General features: G+C 43.6%; 1 protein-coding gene across 2 annotated transcripts; it reads left to right on the top strand.

Annotated features, from left to right (window-relative positions):
• Positions 1-227: 227 nt before the first annotated feature.
• On the top strand, positions 228-15,235 carry CYP1B1 (cytochrome P450 family 1 subfamily B member 1). 2 transcript variants are annotated; one of them, XM_072992421.2, is made up of 3 exons: positions 261-1,040; positions 6,084-7,088; positions 11,149-15,235. In XM_072992421.2, exons 1-3 carry the CDS (start codon positions 997-999, stop codon positions 11,753-11,755), a joined length of 1,656 nt encoding a protein of 551 aa, XP_072848522.2. In that variant the 5' UTR covers positions 261-996; the 3' UTR covers positions 11,756-15,235. The 2 variants fall into 2 exon arrangements, 1 of the variants encoding a protein (XP_072848522.2); XR_013540448.1 differs by lacking the exon at positions 11,149-15,235 and having other exon boundaries at positions 228-5,686; positions 6,084-6,221.
• Positions 15,236-16,672: the final 1,437 nt, after the last annotated feature.

Raw genomic sequence — 16,672 nt, 5'->3', positions numbered from 1 at the left:
CTGGTAGGATAGTTTGGTGTGTTGGCCTGTGTGTGAATTAGTTCTCATGCATCTTGCGAAGCCAGTCTCAAGAGTTTGCAGAAGTTACTGTACTCTTCTGGACTGTGGGGGATCACAGAAGATACAGTCCAAAAGAAGAAACTTATTTCGAGCTGGTAAACCAGAAGTCTCTGGGTGGGGGGGGGGAGGGAGAGCAAGATCATTTCTAGGAAGGCTTGGGGGTGGGCTGGGGGGTCACTTTGGCCAGTCAGTAAGACTCGCGGCTCCCCTCCCCACCCCGTCGGGTCTTGCGTGCGCACGGTGTGTGAGCGTCTAATGCGGGGAAGGGGAGGGGAGGGAATGGCCAGAGGGTTTTCCATCGGGAGATCACGCAATGCAAACTCGGCACGCAACTGGGAGGTGACGCTCAAGAGGATGGGAAACTTGGGCAGCCTCCGGGGATAGATAAAAGAGGAGGGCTTTTCCGGACCTCGGTCACTCTCCGCCGCCCGTTTTCAGCTGGGCTCCAGCCGGAGGCTTGGGAGAAGCTCCCCTTTTCTGTCCTCCCCGGCGCGTGCTGCTGGGGTTCCGGCTGGCCGCAGCCAACAGCCGAGAGACAAGGCGAGGACCGTACAAGGGTCCCTCCGGCTAAGGAGGAGGAGGAGGAGGAAGAGGAGGAGGAGGGAACCTCGGCAGAACCAACAGCGCCCAGACTTCTTCTGGCTGGTCCAAGGCAACGCAGCCAACCGCCTGCCTAGCGGCGCCCCTCCGTTGCCGACCGGCCGCGGAAGGGCCACCCGGCCACCAACCCGGTGGCCGCGCTCCCCAACTTGACGCTCGCCCGCGCAAGGCGGCGAGGAGTCGGGGGCGCTTCCAGGCACGGCCCGTCTGCCCGCGAAAGGCGCCGCCCAACGCGTGTGGGATTCCCAGGTCGTTTCGAATCTCCAACTCTTCCAGGTCCGGCAGTCGAGGAGGAGCCGGAGTGAGCCGTGCTCAGCAGGCTCGGCGAGCGGCAGGATGAGCCCGAGGGAGCTGGGAGAAGCCGCTCTGGTTAACCTCAGGTGAGTCGGGCGCCACGGAGAGCGAGAGGGGGGGGGGGGTTGTTGAGGTCCCGTATGGGATGGTGACCCCCGGTGGCTGGCTGGCTGCTAGGGGCCAGGAGAGAGAAGGAAGGAAGGAAGGAAGGAAGGAAGGAAGGAAGGAAGGAAGGAAGGAAGGAAGGAAGGAAGGAAGGAAGGAAGGAAGGAAGGAAGAAAGAAAGAAAGAAAGAAAGAAAGAAAGAAAGAAAGAAAGAAAGAAAGAAAGAAAGAAAGAAAGAAAGAAAGAAAGAAAGAAAGAAAGAAAGACGCCCACATGTCCCGAACTAGCTATCCCTCCTCAGGGGCTCTTGCTGAGGACAGAAGGACAGACGCGATCCTCTCTCTCGAACGTCGGAAAACAGGCAAATGTGAGATAACACCCGCAAATATGAAATCCTTAAGTCTCGCTCGTCCTCACATGCATTCATCCAGCCAGGCAGCTCCTTTTTATTTGCAAGGATGCAAGGAGAGACAACGGATCTTTCTTCTCAGGCTGCTTTCCGTGGGTGAATGAACACTAATTTTATTTATTTATTTATTTATTTATTTATTTATTTATTTATTTATTTATTTATTTATTTATTTATTGGACTTATATACCGCCCCATAGCGCTACAAGCACTCTCCGGGCGGTTTACAATTTAATTATACAGGCTACACATTGCCCCCCCCCCCCCCAGCAAGCTGGGTACTCATTTTACCGACCTCGGAAGGATGGAAGGCTGAGTCAACCTTGAAAACTAAAACATCTCCCCTGGAAGTTCTTTACTTCCCAGTTGCGCTCATACACACAACAAGTAGTACAGTATATGGGAAGCCACTCACTTTCCAGAATCAGTTTTGAGGAGGTAAACTAGTGAAAGCAAATTCAGAATCTAAGATCTGAAAATCTGCTATCAGTGGGTTTCTAAAGCCACTAGTTTTAGAATAGAAACCAAGAGTGAGATCCTAGATTTCCTACAGGAATCAGCAGAATACTCCAGGGGGACACTCAAAAATTCTGGGGTTACCACCAGTTTTATGCACACCCTAGTTCTGCACACGACCTATAATGTTAATTACATTGATGTGAAATCCTGATCCTGCCAAAACTTACTCAGCTGCTTTCAACAGAATTGAAGCCTGCAACCAGTACACAGTTACCTGAGAGAAACATCTATGGACAGTTATTTCTAAGCAGTGCATATCAGATTACACTGAGTGTTATAATCGTATTACTTCGGTAAAACACACTGAAGTGCTCCAGTTAAATACAATGAAACACTGAAGTACGGCAATTTTTACCTGTGCAATTCTACATCAAGATTATGAAATCATAAGTACAGAAAAAAGGAAATAAGTTTCATTGATAGACTTAAATAATAAAGATGACGTACATTTGCATGAAAGTAAATCCTTTATTTTCTGCTACCCATGAATTGCATTGGGTTGCTCACTACAATGTTTTACCTAATGCACATCAATATATGGTGTTAGATTAGCAACTAGTAAAAGTTACTGGGTTACTGACATAAGGGAGATTAGTAATTAGCTATGTAGAACATGTCTGGCAACAGAAACACATTTCACCTTGTCTAGACATTTGTATCCATTCTACTCAGGAAAAAAAGGGAAAAGTTTTCTCAGTGCCTTTCCCTCTCAGTCTCCTTTGCTGGAAGAAACAAAGCAGTCATGGTTTATGATCCAAGTGAAGGAGGGTCACTTCATCTGAAAAATTTTGGAGGATGTACTGGTACCATTGCTCAAGATCATGGGCCACCCAGGGTGTGGTGTCAGCAAACATTAGTGAATAGAATGGCTGAACTTGGATTCAGGCTCAAATCTCCAACTTTGGGTGGTCTTGGACAAGCTGCAGTCTGCCACTCTGGCCTACCACACTGGGTCATGAAGACAAACAAGATGAGAATTGGTTGTTGTGGGTTTTTCGGGCTCATTGGCCGTATTCTGAAGGTTGTTCTTCCTAACGTTTCGCCAGTCTCTGTGGCCGGCATCTTCAGAGTGCTGTCCTCTGAAGATGCCGGCCACAGAGACTGGTGAAATGTTAGGAAGAACAACCTTCAGGACACGGCCAAAGAGCCCAAAAACCCACAACAACCATTAGATCCGGCTGTTAAAGCCTTTGCGAATACAAGATGAGAATTGTACAACACTTTGCAGTATTGAACAGGGAGAGATGATTATGATGAGGTGCAGGTTGTTCATCCTGACATAAACAATTTATCACCATGTTCTATTACTAACCTCAAGATGTGGGGAACTGGCACATCCAATAAAACCCAAAAGATGCTGTTTCTCTTTGTTGCGTGGTAAATGCAAGAGCCTTGTGGCGCAGTGGTTAAACTGCTGTACTGCAGCCAAAACTGTGCTCATGACCCAGGGTTCAATCCCAGGTAGCCAGCTCAAGGTTGACTCAGCCTTCCATCCTTCCCAGGTAGCCGGCTCAAGGTTGACTCAGCCTTCCATCCTTCCGAGGTCTGTAAAATGAGTACCCAGCTTGCGGGGGGGGGGAGGCAATGTGTAGCCTGCATAATTAACTTATAAACCGCCCAGAGAGTGCTTGGAGCACTATGGGGTGGTGTACAAGCAGCACACTTTGCTTTTGCTTTGCTTTGTATCTTTTGGCTATTACTAACCTCACCTAATGAAACACAATGAATTACCTACACTTGGAGATGTTATGAGGGAATTACTGCTCTGTATACTGCTCCTGGATGCCCACTTGATGCAGGTCATAGTAATAATTACATTTTGTCAAGTCAGTTCTAATTTGTAGTGACCCTTTCCAAAGGTTTTTTAAAAAAGGTATTGAATACTCAGAAATCGTTTACCACCCCTTTATTTGGCAAGCACTCTGAGATGTTGCAGTTGCCTGAGGCTACATAACCTGGCTCTTCTCCTAGAAGGCACAGTGGGGAATCAAACACCCAACTTCTGGCTCTGTGGCCAGAGACTTAACTCACTAAGCTATTCAGCCAGTTCTGGTTCATTGGTTTGCAGAAATATGTCAAACTGTTACATAATATTTCCAAGAGGGCATAGTTGTGTAGAGTTCATACCGTTTTTTTTTTTTTAAAGAGCTCTGAGGCTAGCAAAAATTCTACAAGACCAGCCCCTTCTGGCATACATATATAAAGTCTTCCTGTTGATTTTTTTATCTCTCCTGTTTGTGTTAGAGGAGTCATTCTAGCAAACTGTTAGTAATCCAACACTCAGTGTGATAACTTTCAGAAAAAAAGAGCCAAAGACTAAAAAGTAATGTGGGTGTTTTTAAAAGAACATTTAAAAATAATCAATGTTTTAAAAAGTGGAGATCACATCTTGACTAACTGCTCAATCTTATACATACAAAAAGTAAATCAGGTTTTGTGGCACAATCCTGGAAATAAGCCCCAATGAAGGCAATGAGAATTACTTCTGACTAGACAGGAAAAAAGTATGTTAAAAATCACTTGGTCTAAGCCAGTATTTGTTACAAATATCTGACCAATATGTTAAATGCTACATTATTCTAAAATGAAATTCTGTACTCAACTACAGTACATTTAAGTAAAGCACTTTTAAAAATATACATATGAAAAAAGCATTTGCACATCTGATATGGTAGGTCATCTTTATTGCAGCAAATTATGGGCTAGGTCCAGAATTAATAGTATTTAGAGTTAGATTCATTGAAATAAATAGAGTATTAATTTATTAAGTTGTCCCATCAATTTCAAAAGGTCAATGATAAGGTCCAGAAAATTTCTGCAATAAATTAACAGAGCAGACCAAAACATGTATCTCTTATCATCCTTCTATTCATAAATTTCAGGTCTACAGTATTTACTTAGAAGAAAAACTTCTGTAAATGGATTTTTAACCCAAAATCCAGTACATCCAACTTTATAAAGGATAATTCCCAAACAAGACATACTGTAATTCACTGAGGGGGGTAGTGTTCAGAAAGCAACTGGCCCAATGGCTCAGTATCTATCTATCTATCTATCTATCTATCTATCTATCTATCTATCTATCTATCTATCTATCTATCTATCTATCTATCTATCTATCTATCTATCTATCTATCTGTTGTCTTTCTCCTCATAAGAGACGTGAAGCAGCTCGCAATTAGTCAAAACAATACAATGGCCACCATTAAAAACACTACAAATATTAACATTTTAAAGATCACAATTAAATACACTTTTTAAAACACTTAAAAAAAACCAAATTCAATAAACGCAGTATTCCCACATCACTGGAAAGCCTGCCTGAAGAAGGAAGGTCTAAATCCCACTGTGGAAAGGCATGGGGCGATGAGCAGGAGAGATGACTGGCCAACATTTTGGAAGACAGCAGTTGGAATTACTTTTGGTTTCGTTACAGCGATCCTTCGATCTTTTGGTTTCGTTACAGCGATCCTAGCAAGCAATTAGCGTGCGCCCCCCTTTTCGAGAAAGGCACAAGTTACGAACGCGGGAAACGTGATCTAAATCAGTGTTTTCAATCCCTCTCTTTCTCACACATACACAATTTGAAATCAACCCATCCGGATTCAAAGTGGTTATAAGGGCTTGTTTTCTGTTATTGTTCTGTTGATCGGCCCTCAGGTTAGAACGACTTATAGCGACCCTGATCAGGCCGTTAAGGTAAGTGGGAGACAATGAAGGGGCGGCTTCACCCGCCCTGGACGCGCCCCGGGAGTTTCCGTGGCCGAGCCGGGACGCCGACACAGGTGCGCCGACTCTGTGCGCTACGCCACGCTGGGCGCTTTTGAGGTCTTCGTACACAGCGCCCTTGCCGACCCCCCCCCCCCGCCGCTTCAGGCTCCGCTTGGGAGTGGCTCTTCCCGGGGAAAGCCCCTTCCTTCCCGCCCACAGACGACAGCACGTGGGGGGGGGGGAATGTTTTGTGGTGCCCAAGGCTTTTTTCTCCGGATGGCGCCACATTCAAAGAAGGGCGAGCCAGGCTTGGCGCGGCGTCTTCGGCAGCAGCGCGGGGCGCGCCCTTACTCCCACCCTCTAACGTGGGCCTTTTCTCCCGCAGCGCGCGCCCCGGGGGCCTGAGGGACGAGCCCCCGGCCGGGGTGCCGCCGGTGCAAGGCCTCCTGGTGCTGCTGCTCCTCTCGCTGCTGGTGGCCGTCCTCGTGGCCAAGCTCTGGGTCAAGGAAGGGCGGCGTCGACGACAGAGGCGGCCGGAGCCGCCGGGCCCTTTCCCGTGGCCCGTGCTGGGCAACGCGGCTCAGCTGGGCAGCGCCCCTCACCTGGCCTTCGGGCGCCTGGCGGCCACCTACGGCGACGTCTTCCAGCTGCGGCTGGGCGGCTGGCCGGTGGTGGTGCTGAGCGGGGAGCGCGCCATCCGCGAGGCCCTCATCCGCCAGGGCGCCGCCTTCGCGGGGAGGCCGCCTTTCCCTTCCTTCCAGCTGGTCTCCGGCGGGCGCAGCTTGGCCTTCGGAGGCTACTCGGAGCTGTGGAAGCTGCAGCGGCGCCTGGCCCACTCGACGGTGCGGGCCTTTTCGGCGCTCCGGCTGCTCGAGCGGCCTCTCCTCACCGAGGTGCGCGCCGTGGTGTGGCTGCTGGCGCGGGCCTGCGCCGGCGGCGCCTTCGTCGACCCGTCGAGGAGCCTGCTGGTGGCCGTGGCCAACGTCATGAGCGCCCTGTGCTTCGGCCGCCGCTACAGCCACGCCGACGCCGAGTTTCGGCGCCTGCTGGGCCGCAACGAGCAGTTCGGGCGCACGGTGGGCGCGGGCAGCCTGGTGGACGTGCTGCCCTGGCTGCAGCGCTTCCCCAACCCCGTGCGCTCCGCCTTCCGCGCCTTCCGCGCCCTCAACCACGACTTCTACAGCTTCGTGCGCCAAAAGTTCGTGTGGCACCAGAGCAGCCTCCGCCCGGGCGAGCCGCTCCGCGACCTCATGGACGCCTTCATTCTCCTCCAGCAGGCCCAGCCCGGGTTGCCGGTGGAGCACGTGCCGGCCACCGTCACCGACATCTTCGGCGCCAGCCAAGACACCCTCTCGACCGCCTTGCAGTGGCTCTTGATCTTCCTGATCAGGTAAGCTGAGGCCGGGCTGGGAGAGGAGGTGCTGGGCAGGTGGCCGAGGAAGCTGAAGGTCGCAGAGCTGCGAAAATGCCAGGCTCAGGGAGAAGTTGGGCATCTGTCAGTAGAGAGAAGATGCTTGGGTTGGTGGGAGGGGGGGAGAGACTGAAACTCAAGGCTAAACTGTACTTTACAGGGTGTCTCTTTTTGGAAGAGTGATTCCTGAAGTACTTAAGGATGTAGGGTCGTAAGTCCTGGGGAGCCTAAACCGAGCTTAGTTTGCACTGGTATTGCATCTGTGAAACAACCCCCTGATTTCAGCTCTAATAAAAGGTTATGTATAACATATAACTTGGCCCTTGACTGTTGACCTGTTTAGATTTCCCTGAAGGGTGAAAGTAAAAGGGGTGGAGTTTATGTGTGGACCTTATAGCTACAGTACTTTACCTGGGAGTAATTCAGAATCCCCCCCCCCTTTTATTTCATCAGGCTTTGATTCATATCCAGCCTGATGAAATGTTCTAAAGCAGTGATTCTTAACCTTGGGTTACTCAGGTGTTTTTGGACTGCAGCTCCCAGAAGCCTTCACCACCAGCTGTGCTGCCTGGGGTTCTGGGAGTTGCAGTTCAAAAACACCTGACTAACCCAAGGTTAAGAGCCACTGTTCTAAAGAAGCCAAAAAGCTTGCACCCTTTCTTGTGACAATATGTTGGGTTCTATAAAGGTATTGTCCAGCATGGAATGATGTCCGTGAGAACAGTTTAGAGGTGAGTAGCACTGTTGCAAGATTTCATAGGATGGAGAGTCTTTTGACAGTATTCTATGTCTTGTGGCATAAGTCTTTTTTGTTTGGCATAAGCTTCATGGGTGGCAGGGTCCTTCATCAGATGCACAGATGAAGAGAAAGCAACTTATCCCAGGAACAGGCAAAAAAAGAAACATTTATAATCGGGCAAGCCAAGTTTTCAGGTATAGCCCTCTGATTGCAAGAGTACAAAGGCTGTTAGAGCTGACAGTTTGTAAAGTTTTGAGCCGATTTACAACAGATTGGAATCATAGCAGGACAATTTGTGAAGCTTTCTAAAGCCTAGCTGGGAGTGTAGAATGAACACTTTGAAATGCTCTTTGAAGCCCCTTTGAAATGCTCTTGCACTTTCCACATTCCCCACTTTTTGTTTTGTGGCACTGTATCCGTTGTGGTCCCACAAGACAGGCTTAAGTTGCAACAGACTAACAGAGCATCCCACTGCGAGCCTTTATGAATCTTAAACTTGCTGCATAAAAGCTTAGCAAAATCAAAATGACTTCTGGGTTTGTACAGTATTTCTTTCCTTCAGTCCTTTTGTGATGTAAATTAGTAGTTAGTAGTAAACAAAAATTATTTAGTAAACAAAGATAATGATCCATCAGATCTATATTCAGTACTCACCAGTCTTGCTAGTTAGTCATGCTGCTGTTGACAAGAAGCTGGATCCAGGCTTTGGACTCTCAGTGGGAATGTTCCCTTTAATGGACTTCTGCTCAGGACAGTCCTGCCAATGAGAAGGGGTAGTGGGGATTTTCATTTATTTCTGTTTCCCATTGACCCCTCTCCATGGCCCATGTTGTTCTGAAAGGTCCTTCAACCTTCCAGAGCAAATTTGCTGGGGTTGGGAAGAAGCATAAAAAGTTGAAGAAGAAATCTATGAAAGTACTATTGGATACTTTTTGTTGAATAAAAGAAATGTGGTGCAGAACAGAGTCAGAATTAATTTCAAGACCGATAATGAAAACATGGATGGATTAAATACTGTATTGCATAATTTTTTTTAAAAAAAAAGGTGAGGAAAAAATACAGAAGTGCAGTGAGACAGGAAGAGCATGGATGTTTATGAATAACTAACACAGAAGTTCTGGGAAGACTGCCAAATGTGAAAGTTGTTTAAGAAAACAAAATCTAGTTCACTGTTACAGTGGTAAATTCTTGTGTTGAAGAAAAAACTGGTAAAAAAGGCAACAGGACAATGGGTTAAATCCAGACTTTGCCCTCAGGGATTTCAATGACTCCTTTTCACAGAAAGCTTTTGAGCAAAGGGCCAGTTTGGCCATATTATGTCAATAATATAGTATGGATGAATATGATGTTATGCCAGCACTTCGTTGTCTCCATTGGGTGCTGCTAATCCATTTCTAGATCTAATCCAAAGTGCTGATTTGAATTTTTGAAGCCCTAAATTATTTGGAGCAGGTTATCTTTTCCTGTTCCTAGCTACCTAGACTCTGAGGTCTTAATCTGAGGCTTTCTTCCATCTGACTGTGCCAGATTAGGTGAGGTAGGTAAGTAGTGTAAGGGATCCCTTAAACTACTTAGGTAACCCCAAGAGAGAGGGCCTTTCCAGATACCACTTTGTTTAGTGAAATGAACTCCCCAGGAAGACTTACACAGTTATGCTTTTCAGGGTTAAATGTTGCCCACCCTGGTTTATTTTGATCAGGCAAGCAAGGAAAGGGGGTTGGGTAGTAAATTAGACATAGTTGGTGTCACCTCTGTTAACTCTGTTTCCTGCCCCACTAGTCTCAGGGAGCCTCAGTTTGAAGGCCTGTTTCTCTGGCTACTGTAACATACTCTATACACTTATTGTGAATGTATGGCATGGATTTTTTTTAATGCAGAGTTTTTAGGTTTGTCTGGGTTGAAGTCTTCAGTTGCTCACAATGGAAAAGCATCCATCTTTTTTTCCGTAATGGATTTTCTCTGCTAATAAATGTCGGAAATGAGGAATAGCTGCAAATTAAAGGTAATGGTATTTAGAACCCTTACAGAGTCCAGTCAGTGAGGCATTTAGTGGTGACAATGATAAAAGTGCAGCCTACAGGTGTCCAATGGTGACTAGCTCGAACTAGTATTTAAATGTACTATCTGTGTGCAGGATTGCTGTTTGAGTATATTTGCCTTGGTAGATAAAATTAAAATATTGGAGAGGGAATAGATTAAAAGAGAAAATGTTGAAATATTTCCCTTTAATTTTTTTCTAGTTATTGGGAGGGTCTGAGAGGAAGAATTTCCTCAAACCCTTCTGACTCATTTCTTTAAAAAATAAATGTTTAAACGCAATATATAATCTTGAGTATCATGTACAGTAATGTGCATTCTTTTTTCAAGTGTAGTGTTTCAGGTTGTTTGATTTCTCTGTGCTGTGTTGGAAAATTAAACATTGTTTCATTTGTGTATTCTGTATAGATGCTAAATATGTCAAGAAATGGAGAAAATTGATGTGAATCTATTTAGCAAACTATATAGAGATGGAAAGCATAATTTTTTGGCAATTTCTTCATATGTAGAGATAATACCATACAGGATTTTATCGCGTCCAGAGTTGATGGGCTTTTGGCCCTCCAGAAGTTGCTGGACTACAATTCTCAACAATCTGAGCGTTGGTGATACAAATTCAGCATGTGAAATTCAACAATGTGTGTAGCAAACCCACCGTTTGCAAATAAGAAATATGCCAACACAGTGAGCTGCAGCTATGTTAAGTAGCACAGGAGAATTGGTAGAGCCCACTTCATCCTTTGAAAGGAACTGCACCCAAAATTATTTTTCTCAGAAAAAATCTAACATTTATTTATTGAAAGAAAAACATTGAAAGGAAAGATGATAGATGTCCTTATTCTAGCAAACTAAAGTGGAGGTTTGGATTCATGACTACCCCTTGCATATCAGGAACAAAGGCAAGATGTCTCCTTTTTCCAGAGAGGATTAAGGAGAAATATGAGAAGGGAGGAAAGTGCCTTCAGTAGCCTTAAGATGTGTTGGTCTGTGTGGAAGGGTATGTCAGCATAGGTCAAAGCGGGTAATGGATTGTCTAGGAAACCCAAGGAGATTCCTCCTCCTTCCTCTCTCTCTCTTTCCTCCTCTCCATGCAAACACATGGATCATCTGTGCAACTTTAGTTATAGTCTGTCATCTCCAAAGAGAACACTTTTCTCTTGCTTGCCTGTTACTTCCCTGCACCTTTGTTGAGATGACATCTGTTGTTGGAAGAGCTGTGAGAGGGATTTAAAAAACAGTGTTGTCATTGTTATTTTTAACCAGGTACCCTGAGGTGCAGACTAAGCTGCAAGAAGAAATAGATAAAGTAGTTGGCAGAGACCGCTTGCCTTGTGCTGAGGACCAGCCCCACTTGCCTTACGTCATGGCGTTCCTTTATGAATCCATGCGCTTCAGCAGCTTTGTGCCTGTTACTATTCCACACTGCACCACAGTCGATACCACCTTAATGGGCTATCACATCCCCAAAGATACAGTGATCTTCGTCAATCAGTGGTCGGTTAATCATGATCCGGTTAAATGGCCAGCCCCAGAGGATTTTAATCCTGCAAGATTCTTGGATGAGAATGGATTCCTTAACAAAGACCTCACTAGCAGTGTGATGATTTTTTCAGTGGGCAAACGTAGGTGCATTGGAGAAGAATTATCCAAAGTGCAGCTCTTTCTCTTTATTGCTATCTTGGTGCACCAGTGCAACTTCACTGCTAATCCAAAAGAAGATTCAAAAATGGATTTCACTTATGGCTTGACTATTAAACCAAAGCCATTTACACTTTGTGTCACACTTCGAGATAGCATGGATTTGCTGGATAATGCAGTCCAGAGACTTCAGGCAGAAAAAGACTCTGAAAATTGCTTGCCAAATATGTAAGCTCTGAAATTTGTTTGTAACACTTTATAAGGCTCTTGTTCTATCTTTCTTTTAATATGTAAGTGAAACCTATGGAAATGTAATGTGTTCTGGATAGCTACTAGCATGACATGAAGTAAAACAATGTTTGCTTTTTAAAAATCTAGATTTAGTTTGTCGAATGGTGTTTCCCTTACCTCTGCATTTCTTGCCAGCCAGAAGCATCAAAGTCATTGCTTTAAAAAATGTTCTCAGCATGGTTCCACATTAGGCTTCTAGAATGACCATTCATTGATTAGGTGCATTTTGGGGGTGTGGGGAGGCATCCATACAATTTCATCATATGCCTGTTGGCCAGAATCTGACTGGTATTTGTTTAAATTACTGTGGCTGACTGGCCAGGTCCTGAGGCATGTCTCAGTCACAGGCCTGGTCATGTGCCAGACTGCACAGCCAAGATGTACCCCAGCGTCTTGTCAGTTCACCACAATTAGCTATAGCAGGTTATGCAAACCTTTCCTAAACATCAGTAGGGTTCCAACCGTTGTTAAGTTATATTTTTCCTGACTTCCATCTTTTTTTCATCTAGGAAGTCCAGTTCCTTCATAAGTACAGATGGACTATTTTTTTTTTTAAGGCTGGAGTTTCAAGAGAGGGCATTGATAAACAGGACATGTAAACGGATGAAAGCTCAGCAAACATTCATTCTTGTGGAATGTGCCATTTCATCATGCCACTAACTTTTAAAATCATTATTTGAATTAGTCCTGAAGTGCTTTTCTGGCTACAGTTTTAAAAAAATTAAATACCATTTAAATAAAGAGTGTTATAACACGGTCCTACTAATTTTTGAAACAGTATTGAGACAGGAAATCTTTCTAGGCACTGCCTTGTGTTACATTGTATTATGGCACTGCAATGTTACCTCAGTATAACTCATTTGAGTGTTCTTAATGTATGCATTTCTATCTTTTTTTCTTTCACACAGTCATTGGAAAAGTGTTGTAGAACCAGCTAAAAGACTAATTTAACAAATTGTCCATCACAAATTTTATAGCGAGTGTGAATTGGATTTCAAATAACTGCTCAGATGAATTGCATTTTTCCATTCTCAGCCTGTGACATCTATGTTGCGCCTACTGGTGTAGACCGAATGGAAGTGAAATGGCCATGTGGAAAAGTGTAATATCTGTGACAGTGTAGAAGGTAGACAGCATGCAAAGAATGTTGTTTGTAGTTTACAGCAGAAGAATGATGATAGTGGCTCTAGGAAAGACTTGCTTGCCTTAAAACTTAACCTAGTGCATTTTTAAAGAGTTTTTATTCTAAAACAACGAAACAACAAATGTAAACAAACATACAGTGAATCAGCATCAATGTCTCCCTGCCAAAATACATGTTGGGACTGTAGCCATGAATGGTGATTGTATTTCAGTGCCTTGGTTATCAGAATTCTTTTCTGTTAACATTCCAAATAGAAGATAATTTGTTTACTTAAGGAATGACTTAAAGAAAACACCATTTCATTCTGAAATACAGTTCTTTTGAATAAGCTAGCATAATGGATTCCAACTCTAGCATATCTTGACTGAGGATTTGAAGATATGAGTGAGTTGTCTGTTTATTTCTATCAAATATTCTCAGAATAGAGCATGGACAGAGTTCCTACTCCAGTCCTCTGAAGATGCTGGCCACAGAGACTGGCAAAACGTCAGGAAGAACAACCTTCAGAACATGGCCAAAGAGCTCGAAAAACCCACAACAACCATCAGATCCCGACTGTGAAAGCCTTCGAGAATACATTCTCAGAATATCTTCTATATTGAAATAATGTACGACAGTATTTTGTATTAAATTGTCAATGACATTTGAGTAACCTAGCTTTTATTAGCCAAATGTTCTACATATAGAAATAAAGGTATTAAACGTGTATAGATAAAGGATATGGAAAATACCAATTGAGCTTCTTTTTCTAATGTTAAACAATTAGAATAAGAAATAGGTAGCACTCAGTATTCTGCGTGTGAATCCAAGAAAGTTAATAGTAGGAACAATTGCAAGACTAAACCCCTAAACAGGTTGTAAGATTTATCCTTTGTAATAGAATCAGACTCCACACTGATGAGCAGTTGAAGGATTGAAGGCCTGAACCATCTTTCATTTTGGAATAAATATAATTGTTACATTCAGTGAAAACAACAGCTTCCTGCAATTATTCTGTAATTTGAGTGGTGGTAGGGAAAGGTTTGAGGGGTTATGAGGGTTTTCCTGTCCCTAGATGCCAGCCTGCCCCTCTTTTGTTTCCATCTGACATTTTTAAATGAAATCACTTTGAATCAAAGTCTATTATTTGTGGTCATACCTGCTAAGTCATTCATTTACCAAAACAGGGTGTGAAAGATAATGTGAATCAGAACCTAGACTCACTGGGTTTTATGTGTGTTTCCTATTTTAAACCAGTGTGTAACTATCAAGGAGTGGGGCAGCATGTACCTCCACATTTGCAGGCTCTGCATGAAGAGTAGGGCATGTGTGGCCCTTCAAAAGTTACTGGACTGCTACTTTTTTTAACGGTGAGAGATGATGGGTGTTGAAGTTCAGCAACATCTGGAGTGCCATTTGGCCACACAAACAGTATTTTGTATATCCATCTGTCCTCCATTCCATACCTTTATCACAACAGAGTACATAAAGAATATGTTTAAAAGAAAAATTAGTGGGAGGGGAATATCCTCAGGTAATATGTAGGTAATAAAGCTTGATATTGTGGAACTTAGCCTATGTCTGTGAAATGTTCTGCATTACATGAAATATTTTAATACTCAGGTCTATAGTGGATCTGCCATTAGGATAATTTTGGTACATCTTCATACTTATATTACAGATTAGAGAGTGTAAAGGTCCAGTGGACAGTTCCCATAACTCAGTGATTAATTTTATTTCAACAAGTGCTGGCTAAAATTTTGTTGCATAAGATGCTTTTACAAAAAGGTGATATTGCCATCAGGAGAATATTTTCAGTAACTAAATACTCCCTGTCCTGTCCTACAGCTCAGGAAATTCACAGATAATCCATTTTATTGTTTGGAAGCCATGGTATGGAAGGAGGAAGTGTTTATTGACTGAAAATCTCTGCCAAATGACATTACCATTAAGAAGAGATTTTGTTGTGGTTAAAGACTTCCTCCTTCTGCTCATTGTCTCCCACATAATGCAGTGGACTACTTGCAAAGTGAACAAGCCATGGGACAGAAGGATGAAGTCTTTATTTATTGAAAGTCTCCCCCTTCTGGTGATAGGATCACCTCCTGCAGGCATAACTTAAGCAACAGTGTTTGAGTGCTGATTGTAATTTTGTTTATTTTACTTTTCATAAAAGCTTTAAAATATTTCAGCCTGGTAATATGACAGTTGTACATGTCATTGAAATAGAATTGTGTAGATGTATTTTTAAAAGGATAGTATCCCTGAAATAGTCAATAAAGCTATTCCTTTTCTGGAGCTACTGTGTTTTTACTTGCAGAGATTTTCATCTTTATACGTCTTTGGATTCCTGTACCACTCTACTAGTTGACTTCCTTTCAGCTGTATACAAATCCAAGTTCAGCTTCCAGTTACAGAGAATTCAGACTGTCTTCCATGTCCTACTTGAGTTTTCATATGTTACTTTTCTCCTAGTTTTCTTCTTTAGAAGTGAAGGAGTAAAAATATTATGTGGGAATATTCCAGCATTAGTTGTTTCCCCTGCTTAATTGTTGTGTGATAGGAGACATCAATAATTATACAGAAGACTAAGAAGATAATCCCTTGCACACCAGTATCAGCGAGGTCACTGTTGCTTAAGATATTTTGGTGGTCAAATCCTGCTCTGTAATTATATTTGCATAAGAGTGATGACATCACTGACAAGGATAGTTTTTTTTAGTAATTGAAGAGTTTCTACCTCTGTCCCTTGGTTCATCTCATTCATGTGTAATCAGTCTTATTGTGCATGAATCAAGCGAATCCTGAGACTGAAGGAGGCGTTTTTTACTTAACAGCAATTTCCACTGCTGGATTACATTTCCAGCAGAGTCAGAGTTATGAAATTAAAAATTTCCTTTTTTGTTCTGGGAGGTCACACAGCTTGTGTGCAATGAAATTGATTACACATGAGTCAAATGAGTTGCAAGACAGAAGCAGGAAATCTTTAATTACAGAAAATCTCCCCCTACAAGTGATGTCATCACCCTTTCAAAAGCGTACTTTATGGAACAGGATTTTGACTTGTGCTTTGATGTGAAATGTGCTAAATAATTTAATCAAGTCTAACTCAGGATGTAGGTTGCTGACAATACTGAATACTTAGGAAGAAGTAAAGTCAAGAAATACATTTTGCTAAATATATCGTTGTGATTGGGTCTTTTGTGAGTGTGGGCGGGCCAGGAGTTTCGGCGGGAAGAATGGATGGAGATGACGCAGTAGGTACAAAAAAGGGTTCTTTATTCCAATTAACATCAACTGTTCCCAAACCGAAGGGATCTAACAATTCAACATCAGTTAACACATGATGTTTCCCTCTTGTATTTTTATCTTCTTTAACATCTTTCAAACTTTTTTCACTCCAGGGGTAAAGCTGACCACTGGGTTCTGAATGGGTGCACTCAACACTGTGCAGGTTGTCCCGCAACATGGGTGCTTGACCAGTTGCCCCTCCAACCATGGGAGATAGGGGTGGGAACCACATGGCATCCCTTTCATCTCCGAAACGGTGAAAGACTGAACTGTCCCCGAAATCCATCTCCCTCCTGCTCCACACTTATCTTTCTTAGACACGACCGGTGGATCTGGCAGTAACCCTCCTCCACTCATCAGGTTGGGGAAGTCTTTTACCAACTTTGCCACACGGTCTCTCTCTACTCCTGTTTCTATAGTCTGCACTGCTTCATCCTTCAACTC

The sequence above is a fragment of the Pogona vitticeps genome, chromosome 1 (genome assembly GCF_051106095.1).
Source record: "Pogona vitticeps strain Pit_001003342236 chromosome 1, PviZW2.1, whole genome shotgun sequence".
NCBI classification, from domain to species: Eukaryota; Metazoa; Chordata; class Lepidosauria; order Squamata; family Agamidae; genus Pogona; species Pogona vitticeps.
This window is presented reverse-complemented; position numbering and strand designations above follow the sequence as displayed.

Excerpts from the sequence above, each read along its gene's own strand:
- CYP1B1 (XM_072992421.2), top strand. The coding sequence starts at position 997 with ATGAGCCCGAGGGAGCTGGGAGAAGCCGCTCTGGTTAACCTCAG. Across the intron at positions 1,041-6,083 it reads GCCGCTCTGGTTAACCTCAG|CGCGCGCCCCGGGGGCCTGA; the intron begins GTGAGTCGGGCG and ends TTTCTCCCGCAG. Across the intron at positions 7,089-11,148 it reads CTCTTGATCTTCCTGATCAG|GTACCCTGAGGTGCAGACTA; the intron begins GTAAGCTGAGGC and ends ATTTTTAACCAG.